Source organism: Geotrypetes seraphini, chromosome 14 (genome assembly GCF_902459505.1).
Source record: "Geotrypetes seraphini chromosome 14, aGeoSer1.1, whole genome shotgun sequence".
Taxonomy (NCBI): domain Eukaryota; kingdom Metazoa; phylum Chordata; class Amphibia; order Gymnophiona; family Dermophiidae; genus Geotrypetes; species Geotrypetes seraphini.
In genome coordinates, this window is record NC_047097.1 from 861,806 (window position 1) to 883,785 (window position 21,980).

Below are 21,980 nucleotides of genomic sequence, written 5' to 3' on the forward strand. Positions count from 1 at the left end.
GTAATTTGCAACCAAAGTAGGATCTCTATTTGGCTTTGGCAAAACAATTGTTACTGATTCCGTCATAGTACCTGTAATACATCCCTTAGACAATTGGGATTTAAATAAATTTAATAATTGAGGTAATAGAGAAACTTGAAATGATTTGTAAAATTCCACTGTAAATCCATCCCCACCTGGAGCGGATCCAACTCTAAGAGATTTCAATGCTGTTTCTAATTCTTTTAATGATATAGGCTCATCTAAACTCCTTTTTATATGATTTATGAGGGTAAAGAGAAGGATGGTATAGATTTTTTAAATTTAATTATTGGTCCGAAAGCTCATTTGCCACTTTTTGGCCCACTCTTCCAGTGTCGTTAGGTCCCTTTGGAGATCTTCGCAGTCTTCCGTGGTTTTAACCCTGCGGTAGAGTTTGGTGTCATCTGCAAATTTAATAACCTCATATTTTGTTCCCGCCTCCAGGTCGTTAATAAATATATTGAACAGGAGCGGTCCCTCAACAGGAGAGATCTACCTCAACCAAAAATGGTTTTCAAGGGTGATGAGGTGGGGGAACTGAAAGAAATCTCGGTGAATCTGGAATTATTAAAAAAGGGATAGTAAACAAGAGTAAGAATGTTATAATGTCCCTGTATCACTCTGGAGCCCCACCTTGATTACTACATTCAATTCTGGTCTTCTTATCTCAAAAAAGACATAGCGGCACTAGAAAAGGTTCAAAGAAGGGCGACAAAGATTATAAAGGGAATGGAACTCTTCTAGTATGAGGAAAGGCTCTTCAGTTTGGAAAAGAGACAACTGAGGGGAGATATGATTGAAGTCTACAAAATCCTGATTGGTGTAGAACTGGTACAAGTGGATCAACTTTTTAGTGCATCAAGATTTACAAAGACTAGGGGACACCTGATGAAGTTAGAGTAATACTTTTAATACCAATAGGAGAAAATATTTTTTCACTCAAAAAGTAGTTAAGTCTAGAATGCATTGCCTGAGGATGTGGTAAGAGCGGTTAATGTAGCTAGTTTTAAAAAAGGTTTGTACAAATTCCTGGAAGAAAAGTCCATAGTCTGCTGTTGAGTCAGACATGGGGGAAACCACTGCTTGCCCTGGATCGGTGGCATGGAATGCTTCTACTATTTGGGTTTTTGCCAGGTACTTGTGACTTGGATTAGCCTCCATGAAAACGGGATACTGGGCTAGATGGACCATTGGTCTGACCCAGTAAAGTTATTCTTATGTTAGACAGATGCCATCTATCATCCCCTCCTTTCCTTTAGAGATCAAACATCTCCAACCAAGTCCGCTGATTAACCGTTCCCCTTAACTGTATCCATGACATCCTGTTTGTCTGTCTTGCCTGTTTATATTTGAAAAATTAATTTATTTGTTTTTTCAAATTCTTTATTCATTTTTTCATCTTACATCAAGTACACAATATTATATCATTTAAAACTTTTACACATCAATTAATTAATTAGACAAATTTAAATTCAGTCTAAAAACTATGCTTTTTGAAGATGCTTTTGCAGTGCAACCGTCCTTTTAAGGATGTTCTCTTTTAACCAAATAGTAGAATTTTCTTCTGACCAGCCTTTCTGCTCAACAAAAAAACTGCTGTGTCCAGCCTACCTTTTGTTTTTTCCATTTTTGTTCTTTCCTTTAAAAATATTGTAGTTCTTCCCCTTCCTTTTTGTGCTAGTATATTCGTCTGTTTTAAAGTCTAGGATTTTTTTGTTTGTTTGTTTAACTTTGATGTTATTTTAATATTTGATGTCATAGTAACATAGTAGATGACGGCAGATAAAAATCTGAATGGTCCATCCAGTCTGCCCAATTTAAATTTTTTTTCTTCTTAGTTATTTCTGGGCAAGAATCCAAAGCTCTACCCAGTACTGCGCTTGGGCTCCATCATTTTGTTATATTGTCTTAATTGTTTTTACCCTACTCAAATGTATTGTGAATGTAAGCCGCTTTGAAACTTTGAAAATGTGGGATAACAAAATTTAAATAAACGTGAAACTTTGCTACCGAACATACAATATTCTCAAGCTTAAGAGTACTGTTGTAAACTCCTGTAAATTTGAGGCCAAATACATTTCCAAGGTTACCACTCAGCCTCTGAGTTTGTAGAGTTTTAAGGAGATAAGAATGTCTCTTGAGAAGAATGGGATTAAATAGCATATAGGCAGGAAAGGAATGACTGAGATGATGCACCATGTACTCCAGAACAAGAGACTCCACTTACCTTCCTGGCAATGTCCCGTGAGAAGTAGCTATAAGGAACAAACTTCAAATTGCACTTTTCACCTGTCTTGTGGTTCACAATGTCGATTTCACCAGACTGTGGGAGAAGAGAAACAATGACTTCTTGCTATGGCTTTGAATAATTTTGTTTGATCTAAACAGTCTTGTGACAAAATTAGGACACCCCCATGAAATATTCAGTTCTTTCTTAAGAAATATTCACATATCGATGTCAAATCTATTTTTTTATTTATCTCTGGAAAAGAAAGTGATGTAATTGCAGTTAAACAACAAAAATTTGTTAAAAACAAACAAACCCATACTCACCAATTCATGTCGGGTGAATCAATTCGAATCAATTCGTTAAAAAAAATAAATAAATAAATGTGCTCAGCCCCCTTGCTGCCAATCTATTTTTGCAGACTATAGACCTGTTTGGGCTTTCCCTTTGCCGAAGTCCTTCCACTTAATGTAACTTCCTGGGAACGCCTGAGCGCCGAGTAGGCCTAAGTGCACAGATCTGTGTCAGCAAGGTGAGTTGGATAACCTGGACAAACCTGGACATACTGAACTACCTGGTGGAGAAATACCTTGTGTATGTTGGACACTACAGCCATTTTAACACATATTTTCTCACAGTCTAAGCAGCCTTTCTTTACAAGCTAACCAGATGGAACGGCATGTACTTCGCTAATCTATGAAAATGATACTCCTGCTTGCCTAGTTCTTGTCTTCCTAAGGAGGATACTTCTCCAAGGTTCAGTGACCATTGTTCATTTGTACTGAGCTGTTATCATTGCCGTATGACATATGCAAGGCACCCTGAGAAGCCATAAACCACCCATAACAAGTAACAACCCCTGAAGGATGAAGGGGGAGTAGGGATGTGGGGGCTTGGTGCCTGTCTCTAAAGCAAGCCATGGGATCCAGGCATGGCCAGGATGCTGGAATGGCACCCTTGCATCTTTGTTTCAGTTTGCTGCATAAGACTGCTTACAAAGACACCATCCTGAAGACATACAGTGTTGTATAACAAACAAATCAGCCTCAGCAAGGTGATAAAGACATGGACAAAAGAAGTTCACGAAGTGCCCTCTGTTTCTGGACTGCTAGGGCCCTTCTCGGGGGGGGGGGGGGGGGAATAGTTAGCTATACATTTTTTGTATCACTAGGGAGTCATATGACCAGAGTTCGGGGATGAGCCTTTTGAAACAAAGCAAGAATTTATCTGTATAAAAGAACATGCATCACAAGTAAGGTCAGAGAGGTTTACCTGCTTATGCCGGAGGGTGTGCTAGCCCCCTGCTCAGCATATGAGTGTAAGTGTTACTCTCCATTGCATATTCTGAACTGACAATATATATTTCTTTCTGTTATGTCTCCGTTGCTATAAATTTGTAAGCCATTATACTAACAATAAAAAATATTGTCTGTTTTGGAAAATACAATGCCGTCTTGTAGTCATTCCAATGAGGTACTCTAAGCAGCCAAAACTTCATTGGTGACCCCGACGTGATCATGATTAACAGATTTTATTTTTTAAGGTGTTCCGGTGAACTCCAAAGAGAAACACGTTCAGGGGGCGTAAGTATTTCGCCTTGGTGCTGGGCGGATGGTGCTCCTGTGTGAGGGGGGTTTTGGGGGGGCCAGTTGTGGCAGGGACTGGGGGCCACATCGTGCTCCACTTTTTGTGCCGTAATTGGACTCCAAAACTCCACAAAATATATTTCTAGTCACACAGAGACCGTACGGAATTAATACTATACAAATTGTAAATACAACCTTTTATTTTAATTTTTATATATTAGACGTCAGGCTAGTGATAAGGAAAAACAGTTGACATTGTACATTTGTGTATATATATTATATATATATATATATATATATATATATATATATATATATATATATATATATATATATTAGGGGAAAGAATAGGATTGAGTCAAGATCTGAGACGTGCCAGGGGCACGAAGCGAGAGTGAGTCCTTATTTGCGTTTCCCTTGTCCTGAGCTCTTACAGAAGATCCTACAGTAATAAGGACAGTGTGTTCAGTATTAAGAGAAAAGTTTAGTGTGGAAAAAGAAAAACACAAAACAAAACAATTGGCTATGTAAAATTTTGCAATTCGTAGGAGAATTGCATGCAGAACTAAGGAAGCTAGAAATGTTGCAAAACAAAGGGCTTTGCAAAGAGGTGCTGCCCATGAGACCCCTTAAAGTTTTTAAGTTAGGAAAAAGAATAATTTAAGATGATGCCTTAAACAGAGATGGGAGGCGGCAAGGAGGCTAAAATTGTAGCTCAGGAGTGTCCTGTACATTAAAGATTGTCCCGTACAGTGAAGGTACATTTTGTGGAGGGTGTGGCCAGCCGACTGCAAATGTACCTCCTCTAATCTGTTTTTGTTTGCTGCCTGTATATCTCTATATTTGCTTAGCCAGCGTTATGAAGCTACAGCATTAGGTAACGTTCTGTTGTGTATATGTATGTTAATATATAAAGAAAAAAAAACAAAAACAAGGATTAGATTTTGGCAAAGAGATGGATTACCTTTCCCAGGTTAGAGCTTAGAAGGCTCACTCCCCCTTCACAGATCATTAGCGGCTTCCTGTACTGAAAAGCAAACGTAGTTTGTATACCTTGGAAACTTGTGAAGTAATAGGAGTTAGAAAAAAAAAAAAAAAAGAAGAAAAAAAAAAATTGTTAAGCTGCCCGTTACCCTTATATTGTACACTGCTTAGAAACCTGATTAAGCGGTTTCAAAAGTCTTTTACTTAACTTGCACCTTGATTTATGGGTTTTAGAGAGTTTGTCGGCCCATTTGAACTAAGGCCATGGAGATCTTTGTAATCCGACGCTTTCCTGATGTTTTTGTATATGTGACCGTATGTGAAATGTCATAAATCCATCGGAATCTTCTCTTGCTTCCTGCTTTACGCTAAAGGTGAGCCCACATCTCCCTGGCTTCTCTTGACTTTTACATTTTATTGGTTGGCTGGCTCTCTCTCCTTCCTGGAATATTTCTCCTCCCCACCCCCCTTTCCCCGTATCTACCTTTTAATTCCATGCAAAAGTAGCAGTAGCAAATGCGATTCACTACCCTACCGCTAGTCTGGGCATCTTCTTTCCATTGTGGCCGCCCAAACAAAAAAAAGGAAGTTTTCACTAAGGTGGGCTGTAGTGGAGAGAAGATGCCAGGAGCGGCGGCAAGAGAACTCTGTGGATCGCTAGATTCGCTAATGGCAACAAATTTTAACAACAAAATAAAGGTGGGGGGAGAGGGGAGATGGACTTGGGCGAGCTGGTGGAGACTGGAGATGGAGAGATGAACTTGGGTGGAGATTATGGAGAGGGGAAATGGACTTAGTGGAGGGGGGAGATGGACTTGATGGAGAGGGGAGATGTACAGGGGAGAGGGCGAAATGGACTTGGGGGAGATGATGGAGAGATGGAGAAGGAGAGATGGACTTGGTGGAGAACAAAATGGGGAGAGGGAGAGATGAACAATGGAGAGATAGCAGAGGGACCCAACAGTTGAAGGTAGTCTGCTGACACCTGAATGCATGTCAAGTCACAACATTTAGCAATTCAAGGGATTAGGGCAGTGTATCGCAAACTTGTGCTGAAACACACTGGGGGGGGGGGGGGCGGGGAGTGATGCTGGTGCCGGCTGACTGCCTACTGGATGTGCCTCTCGCAGTGAGAGACATGTCCTGTAGGCAGTCAGCCGGCACCAGCGCCTCTCCTTCTGTCTTGCCTTCTTCCCTGCTGGCACCACCCCATATTTCTAATTAATTTTAAAAGCTATGTTATAGATTGGATGTTCCTATTTTTGACATATTGTCTTGGTTAAATGTTTAAACTTAAAAAGATGCGTCATTGAAAGCGAATTGAATCGAAATTTTTCCCTGAATCGGGCAGCACTACCCCAAATATCTTCCCACTTAAAGTGGCTGAAATCGCACACAAGTGTATCATGTCAGGTGCACATGATTAGAACATCGTTACTCAACATTTTGAAGGAGGTTTGCCCTACTTAAACCTCAGACATTTAGTTTGGTGTGCTCATGATTGCTGCAGTGAGAGTGAACACCATGGTAAGACCAAAAGAGCTGTACAAGTGGAGGATTTCCCAAACAACTGCCAACATGCCCAGGTCTGGCCATCCAAGCAAGTTGACCCTCAGAGTAGACCGCAAGATGCTAAAAGAAGTCTCCAAAAAACCCTAAAATGTCATCAAGGGACCTACAGCAGGCTCTTGCTACTGTTGATGTGAAAGCACATGCCTCTACAATCAGAAAGAGATTGTACAAATTGAACTTGCATGGGAGGTGTGCAAGGAGGAAACCTTTGCTTTCTAAGAGAAACATCAAGGCCAGACTGAAGTTTGCCAGAGAGAATGTAAACAAACACCACGACTTCTGTAAAAGTGTTCTATGGACAGATGAGTCTAAAATTGAATTATTTGGACACCAGAAAAGAGAACATGTTTGGCATACACCAAATACAGCATTCCAGGAAAACAACCTCATACCAACTGTGAAGCATGGCGGTGGAAGTGTCATAGTTTGGGGATGCTTTGCTGCAGCAGGACCTGGCCAGCTCACCATCATAGAATCCACCATGAATTCTATCGTGTATCAGAGGGTGCTTGAGGAACATGTGAGACCCATCTGTAAGAAAATTAAAGCTGAACTGGACTCTGCAACACAACAATGACCCAAAACATACCAGTAAATTCACCAAGGACAGGCTGAAAACTAAGAAATGGAGAGTCCTGGAGTGGCCGAGTCAAAGCTCTGATCTTAATCCCATTGAGATGCTGTGGGGAGATTTGAAATGGGCTGTACGTGCAAAAAAAACCTCAAACATCTCACAGCTGAAAGAATTCTGCATTGAGGAGAGGGCCAAACTTTCCTCAGACTGATGTCAGAGATTGGTAGATGGCTACAAGAAGTGTCTCACTGCAGTTATTTCAGCCAAAGGGGGTTCAAGAAAGGATTGGACAATTTCCTGCTGGAAAAGGGGATAGAGGGGTATAGATAGCGGATTACTGCACAGGTCCTGGACCTGTTGGACTGCTGGGCACGATGGACCTCAGGTCTGACCCAGCGGAGGCATTGCATATGTTCTTATGGTTAACACTAGCTAATAAGGTATAGGATGTCCTAATTTATTCCTGCTACAGTACACATTTTTGTGGATATCTTTGTTTCATGAGAAAATCAAGGAAAATTTTTTTTGTTTACCAGCAATTACATCACTTCTTTTTTCCAGAGATTTAAAAACGATATGTGAACATTTCTTAAGAAAGAATGGAATATTTCATATGTGTTCTAATTTTTTCACATGACTGTCTGTATAAGTATAATAGCCTCACATACCACCAGTACATGCCAATACTTTTCCATTTGGATAACAGACCATTTAGTGCTACCAGAACTAACCAAATCAATTCCTTATACCTTGTTTAACTGTATAAACAATTTGCCTTGAGTTTAACCTGCCACCTGTTTATCCCAACATATTCTGTACCACCCATCTTGGCCCCTTCTAAAATATGCACCTGACCCCTGTACTATAGAAAAGCATTAGCATCATAGCTACGTTATTTGACTGTTCGGATTTGTGCTTAATCTCCCTTTTAGTATGTATTATATTTCTCTCATTTGAGTTTCATGAGAGTCCCATTATTAAGTTTCAATTTACTGATTTTAACTTTACCTCATTCATTGTATCTCTGTATACATTTGGTCTTTTTACCACTGTTAGAAGAATTAGTGCAATTGTCTCATTTCTCCATTAAATATAGACATATTTTTGCCCTTGTTTTCCATCACTTACCTGGTCTATCCACAGCTTTCCCACAATGATGTTATGCACTGTGGTGGTGACTTTTTTCCAGGTATAGTGATTGCCAGATGCATGAAAGATGCAGTGAATGGTACCTATGGAAGAAGAGTATGAGAATGAGCAAAGCAACAAGGACAGAGAGGAGGGATGGACAAAAGGAGAGAGGGTCGAAAGAGTGGTAACAAAGAAGAATAAGACAGTGATGGGAAAACCTATTGCATCACAAAGAGAATCCCTCTTCTAGTGGAGTTGGAAAAATGAAGAAAAACCATAACACAACATGAAAAAGAGTCCCAACTCCACCTAAACAAATTCCCCAAAGAAGCTGAAAAAGACACATGCCTGCAATATACCAAGCATTTTTCCCATATCAATATCCTACTCATGCTCTTCTTCACATGCAACATACATCCGACTGATTGAATCATTTGTTTGGGATTACCCACTAATTTCCAGTGGCACACAATTATTTATGTTTATTAAAATTTGATATACCACTAAATCTTTAACATAGTTCTCAGCGGTTTATATCAACACAAATTATGTAAGGAAAAATAAAAAAAAGAGCTATTTAAAAATAGGAAAGCACTCAAAGAACAAACAACATTACATCTCAAAATTAAATTACACTGTGCATAAGAACATAAGAATTGCCGCTGCTGGGTCAGACCAGTGGTCCATCGTGCCCAGCAGCCCTCTGGTCAAAGACCAGCACCCTAACTGAGACTAGCCCTACCAGCGTATGTTCTTGTACAGCAGAAACTTGTCCAACTTTGTCTTGAATCCTTGGAGGGTGTTTTCCCCTATAACAGCCTCTGGAAGAGCGTTCCAGATTTCTACCACTCTCTGGGTGAAGAAGAACTTCCTTACGTTTGTACAGAATCTATCCCCTTTCAATTTTAGAGAATACCCTCTCATTCTCCCTACCTTGGAGAGGGTGAACAACCTGTCCTTATCTACTAAGTCTATTCCCTTCAGTACCTTGAATGTTTCGATCATGTCCCCTCTCGATCTCCTCTGTTCGAGGGAGAAGAGGCCCAGTTTCTCTAATCTTTCATTGTACGGCAGCTCCTCCAGCCCCTTAACCATCTTAGTTGCTCTTCTCTGGACCCTTTTGAGTAGTACCGTGTCCTTCTTCATGTACGGTGACCAGTGCTGGACGCAGTACTCCAAGTGAGGGCGCACCATGGCCCGGTCCAGTGGCATGATAACACCTTCTCTGATCTATTCGTGATTCCCTTCTTTATCATTCCTAGCATTCTGTTTGCCCATTTTGCTGCCGTCGCCGCACATTGCGTGGATGGCTTCATCGACTTGTCGATCAGAACTCCCAAGTCCCTTTCCTGGGAGATCTCTCCAAGTACCGCCCCAGACACCCTGTATTCGTGCATGAGATTTTTGTTACCGACATGCATCACTTTACACTTATCCATGTTGAACCTCATCTGCCATATCGATGCCTATTCCGCGAGCCTGATTATGTCATGTTGCAGATCTTCACAATCCCCCTGCATCTTTACTACTCTGAATAACTTTGTATCGTCCGCAAATTTAATCACCTCGCTCGTCATACTTATGTCCAGATTGTTTATAAAGATGTTAAAGAGCACGGGTCCAAGCACCGAGCCCTGCGGCACCCCACTGGTGACGCTCTTCCAGTCCGAGTATTGTCCATTTACCCTCACTCTCTGTTTCCTATGATCGAGTCAGTTTTTAAGCAATGCCTGCTGAATCCTCAATTAATATGATCTACCTCAAATGCAAGCTGGAAAAAAAGGGTTTTCCATAGCGTCTTAGGCCTTAATATTTATCTTGGACCTAATATGTCTTGGAAGACCATTGCAAAGTTAGGTGCTAAATAGAAAAAGGCTTTCTTATAAGTTATTGTTGCTGAAAATTAGCAGTCAGCACTGGCTATTTTGGGCGTTCCAGGGTAGAGTCCTTTAATCAACCACGGTAATCTCGTAAATGGGACTGCATAAAAGACAATCCTATCTTTATGTGGTAATCCATAGCTATTAAGTTCTGAATATTGACTTAACCAGCCAGCTCTGTATAAACTGGATATTCAATGCCAAAACCTTGTCATGGCCCAGAACTTAATATCTGGGGATAATGCTGATTGTGACACCTCTGTGGGAGAACATTTTGCAAGACCAAAGCAAAGCATCAGTGACTTTATGGTCAGAATACGAACAGTAAATTTTAACACAATCCAGAAATGTAAGTCCTTTAAGTTAAAATGATGAAATATTTTGACACTCACCAGACAGGGCTTAGCAAAGATTTGGTTTCCTATCACATTAAAAACATTACAATAATACGATGTAATACTATGATGGTCCCAGAGGCAATACCTGTATGGTTTTTCTTTTAACCATCATGGTTTCAGGTCTGAGTATTTCACATTTAAATTAATAATTTATAGTTATACAAATTTAACACTGTGATCATAGTAGACACATTAAACAATATCTCAGTGTATCAGTTTAATTTTCCCAAAATTTTTTGGTGAAGAATAATACAGCTTTGCCATCCATCTCTCCCTGTTTCTCACCTCCCATCCCTACCTTTCTCTGTAAAGCTGTCATTTGGAATGCTTTTGTTTCAAGTTTATTGGTAACTTGCCCTCCCGCAAAATGGCAAAAGCCTACTAGGGAGCTTGCAGTTTAAAAATTAGGGAAAGGGTTTAGTGACATGAACATGAAAGGTGAGGGTAGGGGGTAGAACTACAATTTGTAATAGAAAAGAAAGGGAGGAAAGAACATAAGGTTATCTGTGTGTGCCTTCAGGTTTTACTTACATATTCTGATATTTATCATCTGCCTAACATCTAGGCAGCTTACAGTAAAACGTTCATAATCATTTGAACAAACAAACGTTAAAACAGATACCACATCATTTATATCAGAGGTTCTCAACATGTGGTACGCATACCCCAGGTGGTAACCCAGCAGTGCGGCACTGTAGGTTTTCCACCCTCCACCATTGTTTTCTCTCCCCAGGTCTCCATGACTAGCAGCAGCGGTACACAGACTAAACTGCGCAAGACAATTGCATACGGACAATGCCAGACAGGCAATCGCGCGCAGGACGTCAGCGCGCTGGCTTGAAACACTATTTTAAAGCGTACCGGGGGGGAGGGATCCACCCCACTTTACTTAGAACTGTTGGCGCTCCTGTTGAGGGGGGCCCCTCCATTATAGAGGAAACAGCCTTTTTCCCTCTTTTTTAGTGAAAAATTACTTTCCTCTATAATGGGGGTTCCCCCCACCCACCCCCAATGGGAGCGCCAACAGTTCTAAGTAAAGTCCCCTCCCCACACAGCTACTGCTAGCATTACTTTAGCGATTCCATCAGGCAGCCTCGGGGCCCACATCCAATGATGCAACTTCCTCTTTCCTTGGAGGCAGCCGGCCTAGCAAAGGCACTGAGGCTGCCTGATGTAATTGCATGAGACCCGCCAGGTTTAACATTCCCGAGGTCGGACAGATCCCCAAACAGAACCCGCCCAAGCTCTATCTGGCACAAAAAGGAGAACCAGGAGTCCTCAAAGTTCCAACAGTGCTAAGAGGAGAGCTAAAAAGCCTTACCACCTGCTACCGGAGACTGAGGAAAACTGGAGTAGCAAGAGGGGATGCTCTACTGATATACAAGTTTTGATCTCAGTCTCCACCTGCTGGTAGCAGTGAGGCATATTACCCATCCGTAAGGGAACTATACCGGTCTATCAAGCGATACAGAAAATAGCTTTTTCTTTGCATGTGGGTGCATCATTGTTGTCGGAGAATGTGGTAATAATTCATATTTGCAGTGGCATGCGAGTTTTAGTAAGATTCCGTTTGGTGTATTAGGTGGTGCCTTGAGATCCATCCGTCTGGGGTGTAGACACGAGTTGTTAAGGAGCTGGGTTTGTAAAGAGGAAGGTTTTCATGGCCTTCTTGAAGTACCATAGACTGTCTACATAAGAACATAAGAAGTTGCCTCCGCTGAGGCAGACCAGAGGTCCATCTCGCCCAGCGGTCCGCTCCCGCGGCGGCCCATCAGGCCCATTGCCTGAGCAATAGTCCCAGACTATCCCTATAACCTACCGCTACTCTTATCTGTACCCCTCAATTCCTTTATCCTCTAGGAACCTATCCAAGCCTTCTTTGAAGCCTTGTAACGTGCTCCGTCCTATCACAGCCTCCGGAAGCGCGTTCCATGTGTCCACCACTCTCTGGGTGAAAAAGAACTTTCTGGCATTTGTTTTAAACCTGTCTCCTTTTAATTTTTCCGAGTGCCCCCTTGTACTTGTGGTTCCCCATAATCTGAAAAATCTGTCCCTGTCTACTTTTTCTATACCCTTCAGGATCTTGAAGGTTTCTATCATGTCTCCTCTAAGTCTCCGCTTTTCCAGGGAGAACAGCCCCAGCTTTTTCAGTCTGTCAGTATATGAGAGGTTTTCCATACCTCTTATCAGTTTAGTTGCTCTTCTCTGGACTCCCTCAAGTACCGCTATGTCCTTTTTGAGGTACGGCGACCAATATTGGACACAGTACTCCAGATGCGGTCGCACCATTGCACGATACAGTGGCAGGATGACCTCCTTCGTCCTGGTCGTGATACCCTTCTTAATGATACCCAACATTTTGTTTGCTTTTCTTGAGGCTGTGGCGCACTGTGCCGACGCCTTCAAAGACGTGTCCACCATCACTCCCAGGTCTCTTTCAAGGTTACTTACCCCTAGCAGTGATCCTCCCATTTTGTAGCTGAACATCGGGTTCTTTTTCCCTACATGCATGACCTTGCATTTCCCTACATTAAAGTTCATTTGCCATTTTTTGGCCCATTCTTCTAGCGTCGTTAGGTCCCTTTGCAGATCTTCGCAGTCTTCCATGGTATCAACCCTGCGGTAGAGTTTGGTGTCATCCGCAAATTTAATAACTTCGCAATTTGTTCCTGCCTCCAGGTCATTAATAAATATATTGAACAGGAGCGGTCCCAGCACCGACCCCTGCGGAACTCCGCTCGTGACCCCATGCCAGTCCGAGTAATGGCCCTTCACTCCAACCCTCTGTTTCCTGTCCGCCAGCCAGTTTTTGATCCATCGGTGGACCTCCCCTTGCACCCCGTGTCTCCACAGCTTTTTAAGTCTAGTGATCTAATGGATGGGGGGATGATGTGCCATAATCAGGGTATGAAATGAAAATAAGAGCGTTTTCAGGCTGTCTAAGACGTTTGTGATCTCAGTGATCTCTTGGGGACATAAATTTGTAGTTTTGATGCTATATAGTTTGGTGTCATCTTGTGGAATGTCTTGAGGCTAACACCAAGGCTTTAAAGGCACATCGTTTTTGGATAGGCAGCCAGTGCATGGATGTTAGTGCAGGGGTTAAATGGTCACAGAAGTCCAGGCTCTTAGAATTCAGATTGCAGCTTTTGCACACCTTGGAGATGGGAGAGTGTTTTGCGAGTAAGCCTACTAGTAGCGCGTTGCAGTAATCTATGCGGGATAATACAAACGCATATAGTAGTTGGGCGAAATCGCTTTCTTGAAAAGTAAGCACGGATGCACTTTAGTTGGCAGAGGTAATAGAAGGATGAAGACACGAATTTTGATACATGGTCTGAGAGCGACAGGTTTGAGTCGAGAATCACTCCTAGGCTGCAGATGTTGTTTTGGCTGTAAGGGTGTCATTTCCCCAGGAAAGGGATGAGTGGGGTATGCGTAGGTATCCTTGTGTAGCCGGAGAAGTTCTTTTTTTGACGCATTGAGCTACAGTTTATTTGAAGTCGTCTAGTTTTTTTTTATTTCCGTTTATTTACATTCCGCCTTTATCAAGGCGGAGCACAAAGCAACATACACAATAAAATTACATACACGCAAGCGTTTTTATAAGTATAACATTGTGTTTTTAATTGTTATGTATGTGAACTTTGTACACTGCTTTGTAATAAGCAGTTCATAAATGAATAAATCTAATCTAATCTTAATACCTATGCTAAACTGCTCCCCCCCCATGCTGCGCATTAATCTTACCAAGAGGCATGATGGAAAGGTATTTGCCACGGAATTTGCTGGTGATTTTGATTTCCTGACGCAAGGACCAACCATGTTTGGAATCTGTATGATGAGCAGCAGCAGGTGGGTGATGGCTCACCTAGAAAGCAACAACAAAAAAAACCTATACAAGACATGATAGTAAACCAACATGAGACTCAAATCCCAGTGACAATCCTTCTGGCCTCCATTGCTTAGACTGTAAGCCCATTGGGGACAGGGAAATACTTAGAGAACCTGAATATAACTTGCCTTGAGCTACCACTAGAAAAGTGCCAACTAAATTCTAAAAATAGCTGTACGCCAAACCTGCTTCACACATGTAAAAATATTAAGCAGCAATACACATAAGTACACATGGTAATATAGCTTGGGTTTAGCAGGGGCATAACTGCAATATAAATACACACATTTTACATCAACATCAGAACAGGTGTATGTCAGCATAGCTATCGCTACCCTTCAGCATTTTTAGTTGGCATTACTTATGTCAGCGAAGGCCTATGGGAAATTATATCAATCTGACTCTGGCATGTGAATGCAGATAGACCCTGAGGGCAGGGAAACTGTTTTAAGTAGCCCTGATTGAATCATGACTAGCTAAAAGATGTTAATGTCTGATTAAGAGGGTGCTTAGGACAATGGGTCCAGGTGCACGATAGGCTGCTTGAATGGGACAAAGAAGCCAGAGACTAATCCCATCTACCATGCCTGCAAGTATCACATCCTCCTTTATCAATTAAATTAACCATTGTTTCAAACAGTTTACAAATTCTAAACAGAAAGATACTGGGACATACAATAGTTTCTATATTCAGAATAAGATTCCAAGCTATAAAAGCCTCCTCTCTGCAAAACACAAATATCTATCAATCTATCTATCTATCTCTGGGCTCTTGGCTCTCTTTCTCTCTCTCTCTGGCTCTCCCTAGAACTTCAGACTCTCTGTCTCTTTGTCTCTGAACTATGTAAGGCAGGGAAACTGCTTTGCTCTCTGCTTAATTGTAATGCTTCAGAATATTGCTTTTCTGTAAGACTATTTCTATAATATATTCTTTATGCAATCACCTCTGGCTGTGCCTCTTTGATTCTACTTCCTGGTGAATCTTCAGCGAGGGAACTGAACCTGGGACCTGGCGTTTGTCAGGGCGCCTCTCAAGTGACCCCACCAACCATACATTGTGGGGGCCACTAACAAACCTGACAGTGTAATGTACAGTATGAGTAAGTATTTGCAAGCTACCAGGGCTGGTTTTGGCTGCTAGTTCTCTAAAAGAAATGTTTTGGACTTCTCATAAGGGGTCTTGTTATAAAAACTCAAACATAAGAGTTGCCATACTGGGACAGACCAAAGGCTAATCAAGCCCAGCATCCTGTTTCCAACAATGACCAACCCAGGTCACAAGTACCTGACAAGATCACAAAAGGAAAATAATGGAGCTGCTGTTGAAAGAAAGGATAGTGAACTTCCTAGAATCTAATGGGTTGCAGGATCCGAGGCAACATGGCTTTACTAAAGGTAAATCGTGCCAAACGAACCTGATTGAATTTTTTGATTGGGTGACCAGAGAACTGGATCGAGGCCATATGCTAGATGTCATTTACTTAGATTTCAGCAAAGCCTTTGACTTGAACGGCTGAAGTTAGTATCCAAAATGGTGAACTGGATTAGAAACTGGTTGTCAGATAGATGCCAGAGGGTTGTGGTTAATGGAAGTCGCTCAGAGGAAGGAAAGGTTAGTAGTGGAGTCCCTCAGGGTTCAGTGCTGGGGCCAATCCTGTTCAATATGTTAGTGAGTGACATTGCTGTGAAGGGTTAGAAGGAAAGGTTTGCATTTTTGCAGATGATACCAAGATTTGTAACAGAGTAGACACCGAGATTGAGTGGAAAACAAGAAAAAGGATCTGCAAAAGTTAGAAGAATGGTCTAATATCTGGCAAATGCAGAGTAATGCATTTGGGGATTAATAATCGGAAGGAACCGTATATGCTGGGAGGTGAGAGGCTGATGTGCACAGATGGGGAGATGGACCTTGGGGTGATAGTGTCCGAAGATCTAAAGGCGAAAAAACAGTGTGACAAGGTGGTGGCTGCTGCCAGAAGGATGCTGGACTGTATAAAGAGAGGCGTAGCCAGTAGAAGGAAGAAGGTGTTGATGCCCCTGTCGTGGGAATTCAGGTCGTTGGTGAGGCCCCACTTGGGAGTATTATGTTCAGTTTTGCCCACTACCACCACACCGGCCTGCACAACGCTTGCACAGGCCGGCCACGAGTACATCGCATCTGGAGTACTTTTTCCCCTTTAAAAGTGCTCATTGTGCTGAAAAGCGCCCTAGCTGAAAGAAAAAGTGCCAGTTAGTTGAGAAAACTCAGTAAAAAGGTAGTTTTAAAGGGAAGTTAGCCCTTTAGACCGGCACACCTCAGGATTTTTAAATTTTTTTTACTTAAACAGAACAGACTCCATTGCTCTCAAAGCTGGAGGGCTGACCAACTAGGGAGTCAGGCCACCTGCTGAGACACCTCTACAAAAATATGGGGAGTCGGGGTAGGGACCCAGCACGAGACCCGCCAGGTTTAACACCCCCGAGGTCGGACGGATCCCCAAACAGGACCCATCCAAACTCTATCTGGCATAAAAGGGGAACCCAGGAGTTCAAAACAAAGTTCTAATAGTACTAAGAGGGGAGCCAATCTAGTCTTACCACCTGCTAAGAAGACTGAGACAGACTGGATTGCTAGGGGGGAAGCTAGCCTGATATACAAAGTTTGTGCTCAGTCTCCACCTGCTGGTAGCAGTGAGGCATATAACCCATTCGTATGGACTATACCAGTCTACCAGGCAATACAGAAGTACCAGTTAAAGAAAAAAATCAATTACAAAGCACTGAAGGCTCCCGGCACATGGAACGCGCTCCTGGAGGATGTGGTAGGGCAGGGCACGCTACAGGGGTTCAAAGAAGGTTTGGATAAATACCTACAGGATAAGGGGATTGAGGGGTACAGACAGACATAGAGATAGGTACAGGAAAGGCAGGGACACTTAGCAGGTCATGGACCTGATGGGCCGCCGCGGGTGCGGGCTGCTGGGCATGATGGATCTCTGGTCCGACCAGGCGGAGGCAACTCTTATGTTCTTATGTTTATGTTCTCCCTTCAGATTAGCACTGCCTCAGGATTTTTTTTTTTTTTTCAGAACAGACTCCACTGGCTCTTTAAGCCTTACCGGTATTGGTGGCAAGGCTGACAGCCGAGGCACCTCTACAAAAATTTTGGGAGGTGGAGGAAAGGGTGTGTGTGAGGGACTCAACTCGTGACTCGTCACATTTGACACCTCCAAAGTCGAACAGTGCCCCTGCAAGCTCAGTCCAGCATCAAAATAGGGACCACAAGAATTAAACAAATTCCAACAGGCCTAACTAAGGGGAGACTGACACAGCTCACCTTCATCTGCTGAGACTGAGCAAAGACTGGTTTGAAAGAGGGAGCTACAGCTATTAATACTACAACCAAAGTTTAGTCTCAGACTCCATCTGCTGGTTAAAGTGAGCTTTTTTTTTTTTTTTTTAATTCTTTATTCTTTTTTATATCTTACATCAAGTGAAATATATATAATACAAGAACACTTGAAAATTCAAACAATTACTCTTATATTGTAAAGTAAAGAAACCCCCTTTAACAGAATTTTATATCAAAATACCCTTACAATGGTTTACCCTCCCTAACCCCCCTATATGTTCTATCCATGTGCTATGATATCTGATCATTAGAGAAATTAGCCAATGGTCCCCAGATTTTATTAAAAAAGTGAGCTATTACTATCAGTGAAGGCTATACCAGACTGGAAAGGTGCTAAAGAAACATGCCTTTTGGTTTATGTTTTTTATTTATGTAAAGCTGCTTTGAAATTTGAAAAGGCGGGATAACAAAATTTTAATTAACTTGGAAACTTGTAGTGCCACTGTCGTAAGTGTAAAAATTCACCTCATAGTTAGAAATGCCAGCCACTTTATATTCTGGTGGGCAAGTTTATGTCTAATCTATAAATATGAGCGCTGATTTGTTAAGGAATATTAAAAACTTTAAATTAATTTGGGGCCCATTGACTTCTTTTGTAGAATTATTATAGTTAACATTTTTGTTTTTAGATAAAATACACATCCAGGGAGGGCGGGAGGAATAGAAGGTTTTTAACTGTTTATTTCTCCCCCCCCCCCCCCCATTTTCAAAACTTACAGTAAGTGTAACAAACAATGTACCACATTTATTTTAAGGATGGTATTTTTGAGGATTGATAAATAAGTCTGAATGGTTATATATGTGTAATTTATGTTTAACATATATGTATAGTGTGTATCTGAAACTATGATTAAATTTATAGTTACTTTAATGATAAGGATTAGGTTGAGTGGGGGGAAGGAATTGATTTGTATGAATCTTGTAAAATTTTTAAGTGATGTCTAAGGTGTAAAATGTTTAATTTACTCCATTGTCACTTATCGAAAGTGTTTAATAAATATGCAGATGTTATTGATTAGGGGGGATATATTCTGATATGGATTTTAACAAAATATTAAGTGTTGTATCTAAGTTTAAATTGTTATATATGTTGTTACACTTATTGTAAGTTTTTAAAAATGAATAAAGAATTGGAAAAAAAAAAAAAAAGAAATGCCAGCCACATCCACTAGTGCTAAATACAAAACTTTCTTAATTTGTGCTATCATAAAAGAGATTTTGGAATCTGCCAAATGGAATTTTTTTGCTACAAATCATGGTAAGTCACCATGCGACGGCATTGGAGGTACAACAAAGTGCTTAGTGGTTAGAGCAAGCTTGCAGCGTCCACTTGAATGCCAGATTCTCACACCTAAAGATCTTTTTGACTTTTGCAATGAAAGCGTTCAGGAGTTAAATTTGCTTTCATCAGCAAAGAGCAAATTGAATAAGAAAGAGCATTGAAAGAGGAAAGATTCCAGCATGGCCACACGGCAGATGGCAGGAACAAGAGAAAATCATCATTTTTTAGCCAAGATTAGTGACAATGATGGAGCTTTTTTTTATTTTCAATCACTTGGTATGGAATGACCTATCCCTGTTTCAATCTGCCGGTGCCTTCTTTATAGCACTGTGTCCTATTAACTAGCCACCTAAATACTTTCAGCTTATCATAATTAATATCTCACTTAGCTTTGTTTATAGACCACTATTCGATACATCAAATGCCTTCATTAATTCTGTTATTTATCTCTAGGTCCTTTTTATGGATTACTTTAAATATCCCTACACATGCCCTTTCCATATAAATCTCATCCCCAAGGCCCTTATTGCATCATGGGCTCCTGCTTTTCCTTCTTCTTCCCTGCAGCCTCACCTGTTCACACAAGGAACGAAACCCACTTTCTTCCAGTCGGTCAAGTTCAAAGGTCTCCCCAAGGAGGGGGTTGAAAGGCTTGCTGGTGCGGAAGATGGTAGTAGAGTAGGATGAGACTGTAAAGGCTGCTACATAGCACAGTTGCTCCAATGAACTCTCACACGCTGCTGCACGGTCTAGCAATTCATGGTACTCCAGATCCTCTGTCAGCCGCTGAAGCATAGATAAGGGTTCATTAAAGTTCACCTAGGAGGAGGAAGAGATCAACAGGGTAAGAAACATGAAATCAGCAGCCAATGTGCAATAGAATTCTTCCACTGAGAGAACCAAGTCTTTGCCTCAAGACTGCACCAGGTGTTTCATTGTGCAGAAGCAAATAGGGTTACTGAACACAAGGAAAAGAAGCAGTTTGGTTATTATCGCAGGCCTTCTCTTGCAGATAGTGAAGATGCAGAAATGCTCTTTAAACCAGCCTCACCCCACCTGTATGCAGGGAACGGGAGGGAAAGAGGTACTAAGGCTGAATGTATGGCAGAGCAAGACTCTCCTTCTCTGCTTAATTTCCTATAACCAGGATGGCAACTTGGGCTGCAACTAGTCTGCGGAAGTTTCTGAGGATTTAATTAACAGGTTATGTTCAACTTGCCATTTCCTCTTTACTTCTCACCTCTAGTCCCATATATTTCTCCCACCTAACATATATAAGTCACCATTTTCCTACGTCTGTCTTAATTAGATTGTAAGCTCTTTGAGCAAGGACCATCTCTTAAATGTTATACTGCACTGCGTGCATCTGATAGCGCTTTATAAAAAATAATTAATAGTCCTGTGAAGTATTTTGTTAATATGTAGTATGTTCAGAGATTTGCAACATTTTGGCTTGTTTTGCCTTCCTAATAAGAAATATACTATGACTTAAAATATTATGAACAGTGCTGCTATTTACTAGAAACCACTGTACACACAAAAAGACAGTTTCTATTTCTAAAGCTTACGATCTAATCAATCTAATAGTTTAAATTTCTTTATTCATTTTTTCATATTACAACAAGTGTATCAGAAAAATACATATAATCTTATAAACACACACTTGATTTTCCTTCATGAATACTTTAAGTACAATATATCATATTTATATTCATATTTTTATAATGTTTTAGATAATATATAAATCATTTAATATGTATGACAAATATAAATAAAATAACCCCCCCCCAAGCCCTCCCTTCGTATTTCAGAAACTCTAACATAAGAACATAAGAAATGCCTCTACTGGGTCAGACCTGAGGTCCATCGCGCCCAGCAGTCCGCTCACGCGGTGGCCCAACAGGTCCAGGACCTGTGCAGTAAATTTCTATCTATACCTCTCTATTCCCTTTTCCAGCAGAAATCTGTCCAATCCTTTCTTAAATCCCAGTACCGTACTCTGCCCTATAACGTCCTCTGGAATTGCATTCCAGGTATCCACCACACGTTGTGTAAAGAAGAACTTCCTAGCATTTGTTTTGAATCTGTCCCCTTTCAGCTTTTCCGAATGCCCTCTTGTTTTTTTATTTTCTGAAAGTTTGAAGAATCTGTCCCTCTCTACTCTCTCTATGCCCCTCATGATCTTGTAAGTCTCTATCATATCCCCTCTTAATCTCCTCTTTTCCGGGGAGAAGAGTCCTAGTTTTTCCAATCTCTCAGCATATGAAAGGCTTTCCATCCCCTTAATCAGTCGTGTCGCTCTCCTCTGAACTCTCTCGAGCAACGCCATATCCTTCTTAAGGTACGGTGACCAATACTGGACGCAGTACTCAAGATGTGGACACACCATTGCCCGATACAGCGGCAGGATAACTTCCTTCGTTCTGGTTGTAATACCCTTCTTGATTATACCTAGCATTCTATTCGCTCTCTTAGCGGCAGCTGCGCACTGTGCCGTCGGCTTCATTGTCATGTCCACCATCACCCCCAAGTCCCTTTCTTGGGTACTCTCAGTCAATAACATCCCTCCCATCGTATAATTATACCTCGGGTTTTTGCTTCCCACATGCAATACTTTACACTTCTCAACATTGAATTTCATCTGCCATCTCTCTGCCCATTCCCCTAGTATGTCCAAGTCTCTTTGCAATTCTTCGCAGTCCTCCTTTGTCCGAGCTCCACTAAATAGTTTGGTGTCGTCTGCAAATTTTATTAACTCACACTTCGTCCCTGTTTCTAGATCATTTATGAATATGTTAAAAAGCAGCGGCCCGAGCACCGAGCCCTGCGGAACACCACTCGTGACCTTTCTCCAGTCTGAGTAGTGGCCCTTCACCCCTACCCTCTGTTTCCTACCTTCTAACCAGTTTCTGATCCATCTATGCACGTCTCCGTCCACCCCATGGTTCCTCAGTTTCCGGAGTAGACGTTCATGAGGCACCTTGTCAAAGGCTTTCTGGAAATCTAGGTATATGATGTCTATGGGGTCTCCTCTGTCCA

General features: G+C 41.5%; 1 protein-coding gene across 1 annotated transcript in view; it reads right to left on the bottom strand.

The window, feature by feature from the left end:
- Positions 1-21,980, bottom strand: part of OSBP (oxysterol binding protein) — an 85,788-nt gene that overhangs the window by 9,172 nt on the left and 54,636 nt on the right. Inside the window, exons 8-11 of the mRNA XM_033920969.1 lie at positions 19,515-19,760; positions 14,124-14,244; positions 8,093-8,196; positions 2,249-2,344 (exon numbers count right to left, since the gene is read on the bottom strand). Coding sequence (XP_033776860.1) covers positions 2,249-2,344; positions 8,093-8,196; positions 14,124-14,244; positions 19,515-19,760 — 567 coding nt within the window. The remainder of the gene's footprint in view (positions 1-2,248; positions 2,345-8,092; positions 8,197-14,123; positions 14,245-19,514; positions 19,761-21,980) is intronic.